Here is an 8792-nt window from a genome sequence, read left to right as displayed (position 1 = left end):
AACCCAATTTTAACAGAGCATGTTTATGTATAAGGTGTACTTTCAACAAGTGATCGAATACAACGAGAATCCGGATATAACGAGAAAAATCACCCGGAAACGACGATCTCGTTATAACGGGATTCCCCTATACAAGTATTACATAACAGGTGAAACAGATGTGTGTCTATTTTTTTGTATCTAGAAAGCTCATAATAACTCTGTGTTTAAAGGGACATTCCAGACGATTTTCATAATTTCACATCATGTAGTACATAAATCGACAACTCCATGTATAGATCTCTGGAATTTATTGTGGTTCTTGAGCAGAGAAACAATAATTTGAAAAATTTTAAACAAATTACACTGAACAAGGATGATGACATAGGAGGTTCACATATTTCAGAAATGTAGCAGTGTCATTCCTTTACAATACCGCTTGCTCAACAAGTTCACCTGTGTATAATCTATGCATTCCTTCTTCTTTTGTTCTGCTTCCTTGAGCCCCAACTCATGCATTCTTTTGGTGACTCTGCCATGTCATCATCCTTGTTCATTGCAATTTGTTCTAAATTTTGCAAATATTCTTATTCTTCATCCCAATCATCACAAATTCTGAAACTCTGTCCTCAGTATAACTAATTTATAGTTGTTCAAATGTAAAAATCTGAAAATCATCCAGAGGTCTCCTTTAATCATTTATTTCTCATGCACCCGTCTCTTTTTTTTTTCTCTCTCGTTTGACTTCGAATCCGCAGAGAGTTATACTGTACTGCGCCCGATCGAAAGCAAATCCGTCGACAGGTTACAGCTCCATGAGGGCGTCCTTGCACTTGGCATCGAAATAGTCCCGCCAAAACGGACTGATCATTCTGCAAAGTAAAACAAGTAAAACCGATAACAGGTAAGACAGGTAAAATGGAGTAACCCTGTATTCCAACAGACTTTAACTTATCCTTTTCAAAATTCATTGTCGGAAATATTTGATAAAGGACCATAAAAATTATCATTATTACTTAATTTCACAAATTTAAAATTAACGAATAATCGAGTGACATGATGAAAAATCGTGAATCATTTTATTTTGACGCCAGTAGTCTGACCGTTTTTAATAAGGTGTGTGTGTTTGCGCATTTGGAAAAAATACAATAATGACATTGCCCCTTCGGTCACTGATATTGTTTCCACAAGTCATGTTCAAAAGTTCGCTCCCCCATTCTTTCCATTGCTTGAGAATTCCTACAGATACTTGTTGAGAGTACTTGAGAATTGAGAATAATACTTTAGAACTAACCCATCCAGGGCCTGATACACGTGAGGTATGAGACTAGGTGGATCCGCAGCAGCGTAATTCTTCATGTCAGCCGTCAGAGGGCGCTGTGCCCAAAACTGCCTGTCGATCGCCATCCCCTCAATGATGGCATCATCTTTGAAGGGTGTGTCCTCCCCGAGAAAGCTACACAGCGCCTTCAGACCAACCCGAAAGGGTTTCCCAGTCTTATTACACTGCTCCATGATCGTCGCGAAGGCAACCTGTTGGGATCGAGATAAATGAAGTGTGGATGTAGGCCTATGCATGTATTAAGCCAAAAATATTTTCCGTTAAAGGCTCCCTGCAATCTAAATGTATGTTGACCTCTATTGACACGATTAATGTGGTCTGTACATAACTGAATCACAAATTACTTCATGAAAATACACATCATAAATTTTTTAAATATTTTTTCTGATTCTTTTAGCACCCTGTTAAGCCCTACCTCTTATAAAAACCTCCATATCAGATTTATTCTTATTTCAGCAGTGACCTCCTCCTGTAGAACATTCATCTACAGAAATCAACTCTTTGTATGGCTATATAGCAAAATGCCCGATGGTCTGTCTTACCGCTGAGTCGAAAACTCCAGCCATCTTGATGCCGAAGTTAGCTCTGAGAGCTGCCGAGTCTCTGCGACAGTCGTGAATGACCTTTGATTGAGAGGATTGAAGGACGATAGTACAAGTGTAATTAGATGATTCATGTCTTCCGCACTAGGCACTACCGAATCAACATTAATATATTTCACATCATTTTAATTAGTAAACTAAAAAACAGAAAACATAACAAACAATTCAAAAACAACTCTTAAACAAGCACTACATTTGATGGAAGATACAATGTAATGATAATAAAATCACATAGACTGAAAATATGAGGGATTTTAATCAGCTTATGGAAACAATCACACCGCTAGATCAGTATTCAGCATATCCTTCTGTTTTTCCTCCCGAACAAGATACTCAACAGTATAAGTATCTTATTAATGAACAAAGCATAATCACCTGTCAGTGTGTAACACTGCTCTTCCCTACCCCACCCTAAATATCACCGCTTGGTTCTTCCACATAATTTGTGAGTACGCCTCTGGCACCCAAAGTGTGCATCCCCGACAGAGCCGTATATAAGGGCCTGCATTCCCGCTACGCTTCTTCTTTGGCTAACGTGCTAGCTGTGTATAGTAGATTCGCCGGGGAGGCAGGGTGGGTGAGCTAGTATGCTTTGTTAGATACTCACTGCTGAGTATCTTGATTCATTTAACTGCAGCATACACACCTGTCAGTGTGTATCACTGCTTCAGGGGGTGTTTCATCAATGCTTGTCAGTCGGCGCTGACCAATTTCAGCAAAATCCTTGGTTTTGATTGGCTGAGATGCTCTGGTCACTGACTGTTACTATGGTGATTCAAGTTGTCAGCGCCGACAAACGTTGATGAAACACCCCCCCAGATTACAACATGGGTGCTGAGCGGCGAATAGCACACAATTCAGTATATGAAAATTATAATTATAGGCTACTCTATGAGCAAGGACATTTTATTCGCGGTTGATTAATCCCAGGAATATCACAAGAACTCATAACATGCAAACTCTTAATCATTGAGGTTCAAGATACCTGCTTACAGTATTCAAGTAACTTGAGCGATGCCTCAGAAGCAACATATTGTATAACACATGACAGCGGCTTCTGATGCCAAGTAATTAGTTAAGGGCAATATGGCGACAAGCAAGGACTCCCCGTGAAAATATTGTGCCTCGAGTAGTGACATCTTTAAGGTAGAAGGATGTGAAAGTACTGGAATTTCTTCCAATTCCACTCCTTGGAAAAGTGTCCAGGAGTCAGCGATACCTCTTGTATCAAGTGCTCGGATGGATTGGGGGCGCTGTGGCATAGTGTATAAGACTCCCGACTCCCGATCGGAAGACCCGAGTTCGAATCCCGCCCAGTGCTTACGTCCTTGGACAAGATGTATTTACCCACTATATCCCTCTCGACCCAGGTGTATAAATGGGTACCTGGCAACGCTAGGGTAATAATAATGGCAGGACCCTCTGGTAGAGCAGTGGCAACACTGAAGAGGCTACCCTGGGTAAATAAGACTTTATTATTATTATTATTATTCTGAGAGAATAACCTACGGTCCCCCCCCCCCTCCCCGATTAGATAGCCTGCACTACACAGTATCAGATAGTATCTGCCAAGGCTATACCGAGAGGGGCAGTAGAGGGTAACTTAGGTCAATGTTATATACCCACGAGCCACAACAACTAATTCACTTTACCGGTGATAACAACGAGACGTATTTTGTCTCTCAACGAAAACTGATGTGGAAACACATTGTAAAGCACTCTACCCACCTTGATGATGTAAGGATCCTCTAGCAGCTGTTTTAGTTTCCCCGATTTCAGAAGGTTATGGTTCTTTTTGATATCGAAAATGTACACGTGACCATCCATGGTTGCCAGCTGAATGAGAGTTACGGTTCGATCTGGACGATCTTGGAAAAAAAAAAAAACATTTGTAAGTTTGGTCATCATGTATTCGACAGCTTGATCTTAATTAGTGTTTGTATCTAAAAATCGTGACATTACAATGTCATCTGCGCTGAATATATACTTTAAACTTATACACTCTTGTAAAAGCCCCTAATTGTTGAGGTACCTCCGTTGCTTAAGGATTTCGAGTGTTGAATTAGGCCTACTAGTCAACATCGACCCGTAAAACTTACCGAAATATACTCCCTCGCAGTCGACAGCAACAACCTTTTCTCTGGGTGCCGCTTTCTTCAGGATAGGATCCAAGATGGCGTCCATGTCTTCTGGAGTTTCTACCACACGTGCGTCCTCAACGATGTCGATAATCTCGCGCATTCGTGGCTGTTGCTTCCTACAAGCAGTAAATCTTCGCTTCATTTCTCTTCCGATTTCCTCTTCATCGAAGCCCAGGTACAGCTTCAATTTCCCGCCGGAGAACTCACAGTACACTCCAGCGAGGCAGTCATCAACGAAGCGACGCAGGGAATTTGCGTCTTCTGAGAAGCCAGTTGATTTGCAGCGCCATAGATTGATGAATGTGGCGAGATCGACCACGTTCCAGACGGACAGTATCTGTCGGATGGAGATGAGGAGTTTGGCCGACTGCAGCCGACTGCGGCCCTGCGGAGCTTGAAGCTGATCAGTGGTCATGTCCATGTAGCCAGCTGGAGAAGAGAAGGCAGCAGGACGTGGGGCTGTTGTGACGTTACGTTGCACGGTAAACACGTTCCACTTACTATTTCCTCTCTGATGTTGTAGGGGCAAATCAGACATCTTCTCGAGAACCATGATCACCCGGTCCCCTGCAAGAATAATGGAAAATTTGTACAATAATTACATATTACATGACTATCGCCTCCTCATACTATAATAATTATTATGGTTATTTATTTTTGTTATGCCACAGGGTCTGTTGAAAGCTGTAATTTACAGCAATCAACTATAAATCATCAATCAATAACACATAGGTCTAGTTTGCTTGGGTACTGAAGTCATCGTGTTGGCTATATTTTGGTCATGTTTTATGAACAAGTTTCAGTGCGTAACGCCTCAAGCCTTTAATTCTATGATCTCAATTTCCTCGTCTTGTTGAATAAATGCGGATTTACTCTTTATATCAAAAATATGTAAAGTGCTAAGCTTTCTTACAATTTCAGATGTAGTCTCATTAAGACAGAACCGCTCCATGATGAGACTACTAGAGGTAATGACGTGTGTGTGGACATCAATATAATGTAAATATAAAGAAAATTCCACATAAAAGTCACATTTCTAACATAATGAAAGAGGACTTGTCTAACCGATTTCAGAAAGCGGGGGGGGGGGGGGGAGGGGAATGGGAATTGCTACCCATATGTCAGTATCAAGTTCATGGAATGTGTAATTTTCATGAAAAATGAATTGTTGTGGAATTTTCTTTATCATTTTAATATTGTTGTCCACACACACACGTCATAAACCTCTAGTAGTGTCCTCATCCAGTGGTTCCAACACCAAAACTTTGAATTTATAACTTTTGCATTGATTGTCCGATTTTCCTCAAATTTTCACTGATGTATTTTTCCAATGTTGCTGCTTTCACTCAATCTACGTTGCTCTTTGGGTTAGGGTTCCCTTAAAGTCAAACAATCTCTGCCGAATCGATGGTGGGAAGTAGAAAATTAACAATTTGAAATCATATTTGGCTTTAAGTATGTCCGATTTTGTATTTCATTATGATAGAGTGAAATAGTCAGAACTGAACAGTTTTCATACAGGGCATGTGCGGCAATAAAAGTGATTTTTTATTTTTTTTTTTTTTTTTTATATCGTGAATAGACATGGAGACTGCAATTTTCGCCTACGTACCAGCAAACAGCTTTAACCCGAGAGTACCGACGAACTCGTTAATTTGTATTTGGAAGAAATCGCTTGACTTGCCATGACATCATGTGCTCAGCTGCTGCCCGGGTTCAGCGCTGTCTCTTCCGTAGTAGTACAGTGCAGTGTGCATTTTTGCAGCAAAGCCGTAAACTGGCAACGCATATCACTAAATGATTCGTGATATGTTGCCAATTTCCTGTTTGATTTTAGGGAATCTGTTTGGCTTTAGATAAGAAATACGGGATCTCGGGTGAAATTATTTGTCAATTATCGATTAGTAGGAACAGAACACTCCCCCATTGATAAGAGAAATTACAGAAAGAATGTTAGAAAGTCGAGAAGAAGAAAGGAAATAAGCAATGATACGAGGTACGCTGGCCTTGAACAGCATAGTCTGGTTTCTAGACCCTTTGCCAACTGGACTTTGACCAACTTAAACTATACTAGTTTTCGACGTTGAGGGCGTCTATATCCTGAATAGCGAAATAGTATGAGCAGAGGGTCTGGAAGCGAGACTATGAACAGCAGGAAATGGAATCACTCAATAACACGGTGATCTTAACTCCACATCTATAGCTACAATTTCTTTGTGTGTGTTTGTGTGTGATTGTGCGTGTGTGCATGTTTGTTGTTTGGTCGATTGTTGGTGAACAGGTTCTATGTTCGTGGTGTGTGTGCGTGTGTGTGTGCTTATGCGCTTGTATCTGTGCTGGAGTGAGGTATACTTGGAGTATGATTTTATGCCTATAGAGTGGGAAGTGTTGATGAGGTGATTCGGGCGATGGAGGAGTAATGTTGATTTATAGGTATGGATTATAAAGACATTGATCATGTATACATTTTGTATCGCTTTTGTATGTATGTGTGTATATTGGTATGTATGTTTTTTGTTGACCCCTTAAAAATAATCCACTCTATTATTCACTACTTACTGCTGAGACAAGTATATGAACGCAGTTAATGGGTGTATTTTGTATTGTATATTTTACACATATATTGGTTTTGTTGACCCATTATCAAGAATTGATTTTATTATTTAATAATTGTTGCGGGGATGAATATATTTGTGCAGCATAAAATAAAACACCCTGTGGAAGGGGAAAAAAATATTTGTGCAGCAGCTACTGTGTATTATTTGTGTATAGTAGAATAATTAGAAATTGACACAATGACAGTCCTAAGAATTACTTTGTAAAATTTTGTAATATGTTTGAAATGTCACGCAGCTAGTAACAATAACTGAGTGTTCAATTATAATCAAGGATGGATGATTGAATCGAAATGAAATATTGTCTGAAACAATGTGTCGATGATGTGATTGGTTGTGCAATACATCTCGATGAGGTAATCGATTGCGCATTACATCTCACTGAAGCAATTGATTGCGCATTACATCTCCATGAGGCAATCGGTTGCGCAATACATTTCGATGAGGCAATCGATTGCACAATTCATTTCGCTGAAGTCTCGCCAATATCTTACCCAGGTTGGTTGTCATCAGTGTTAAATCGAGTGTGATTGGAATATCCATGGAGCTACATAGCTCCATGGAATATCTAACAATAATTTACAAAATGATAGCCATGAGCCACTAAAGTACGGTTAGTTAAATGACACCCCCAAAACCGACTTCAAAATATTAATGATACAAATGTACACAGGTCCTATCAAATAAAGTATTCACGAACAAGTAGCACATCGCATCTTGCTTGATGTCAAGATTGATGGATATCGCAAAATGAATAGGACCATGCATACAACTTAACAAACTTTTCTAAGTTATATAAGTGCTATGCAAAGCAGATTTTATCATTGTATAAAAGGTTGTATAAAATAATATATATGTATGTATGTGTGTTATATATAAAAATATTTTATTAATAAAAAGTTCATATTTAGACATAGATTAAATATCTTCTGACTTCCAAAAATGTTGATTTCTGCTGATGCAGCATATCACAAATTCGGGAACTGTTTGATCAAAACCTGTTTTGCGAATATCTGATCATTCCATTTATTTTTTTTCAGTTTGCGCGCACCCATAAAGCCCTAACCCCCACTCCCGCCACCCTCCCCCCCCCCCCTCACATCACAGAGGTGTTAAAGAATGCAATGAAATTTTGGATGGGAGTGAAATGTTGGGTTTCAATGCTTTTAGTAACAGTAGAAGCACTTTAACATAGGCATAGACATGATCCTGATTGTATAAACATTCGAAAACCAGCTCTTGTTCTTGATTTCACGTATGGTGTACTTTTTTAAATCTGTAATCACGGTAATGATTATAATTTTCTCTACTACGCTGTGTGTCATGTTTTCTATCATGCATTATCATGTTTTTAATTTAGCAATATGTTTGTCAATGGACTTGTATAATATTAGCCACTTGCTGAAGCAAAACATTTCATCACAAAGTGGAAATGAAATTAAAATGAAATTACACCAACGGAGGAAAAAATTACATCAAATGATGAGACACTCAAATAAGTAAGTAAATTTTCCCGAACTTCTGGATTAACCAGCTCCTGTAACCTCAGTCATATCTTACTGACAACCTTATGTCATTTTCATGCATGTGGTAAGTTTGATTTTGATGGCATTCGCCATGACTAGCATTTTTATGCTTATTAGTGCAGAAAACATTTGACAGTTGTTTAGGAAATTTGCGTCTCCCTTCACACACTAACACAGTCTCTCTTTCTCTATAAGTCTGTCTGTTTCTCTGTTTTTTTCACACCCGAGACACACTTTAAATTGTCATTTCATCTCCCGTCTTTCTGAGTGAAAACAGCCATAACAACCTCCAAACATTCAGGATAGAACATATCTATCCCTGCCTTACGTGTATAGTAATAGGACGAAATCCAATACCGTTATGTATGAAGGCGGTGAGGTCATCTATTTTGGCGTCCATCGTTCTCCGTATGGCCGCGCAGTGCAGCCGGGCACTGTCCCCACGAAAGCCCTGTCCCTCGACACCAATTGTGGCGTGTTGCCTCATCACCTGTACGACAGTGCCACAGACGCCGTGCGTTCGTTGGCGGTCCGCGGGTGGTACCTGCCCACTACTGGCCATGATTGTCTCTTTCTTCGCCGTCAAT

At 39.7% G+C, this 8792-nt stretch overlaps 1 protein-coding gene across 1 annotated transcript; it reads right to left on the bottom strand.

Annotated features, from left to right (window-relative positions):
* Nucleotides 1-777: 777 nt before the first annotated feature.
* LOC140246043 (uncharacterized) lies at nt 778-8792 on the bottom strand. Its single transcript, XM_072325489.1, has 6 exons — nt 8563-8792; nt 4023-4631; nt 3652-3791; nt 1864-1944; nt 1274-1512; nt 778-851 (listed from the first exon to the last, which is right to left on the bottom strand). The coding sequence occupies exons 1-6, from the start codon at nt 8765-8767 to the stop codon at nt 785-787; spliced, it is 1341 nt and encodes a 446-aa protein (XP_072181590.1). The 5' UTR covers nt 8768-8792; the 3' UTR covers nt 778-784.

The sequence above is a fragment of the Diadema setosum genome, chromosome 2 (genome assembly GCF_964275005.1).
Source record: "Diadema setosum chromosome 2, eeDiaSeto1, whole genome shotgun sequence".
Taxonomy (NCBI): domain Eukaryota; kingdom Metazoa; phylum Echinodermata; class Echinoidea; order Diadematoida; family Diadematidae; genus Diadema; species Diadema setosum.
Note: the sequence above shows the minus strand (reverse complement) of the source record. Positions and strands in the feature narration are given on the sequence as shown.

Excerpts from the sequence above, each read along its gene's own strand:
- LOC140246043 (XM_072325489.1), bottom strand. The coding sequence starts at position 8,767 with ATGGCCAGTAGTGGGCAGGTACCACCCGCGGACCGCCAACGAACGCAC. Across the intron at positions 1,945-3,651 it reads AGGATCCTTACATCATCAAG|GTCATTCACGACTGTCGCAG; the intron begins GTGGGTAGAGTG and ends TCTCAATCAAAG. Across the intron at positions 1,513-1,863 it reads CTGGAGTTTTCGACTCAGCG|GTTGCCTTCGCGACGATCAT; the intron begins GTAAGACAGACC and ends CGATCCCAACAG.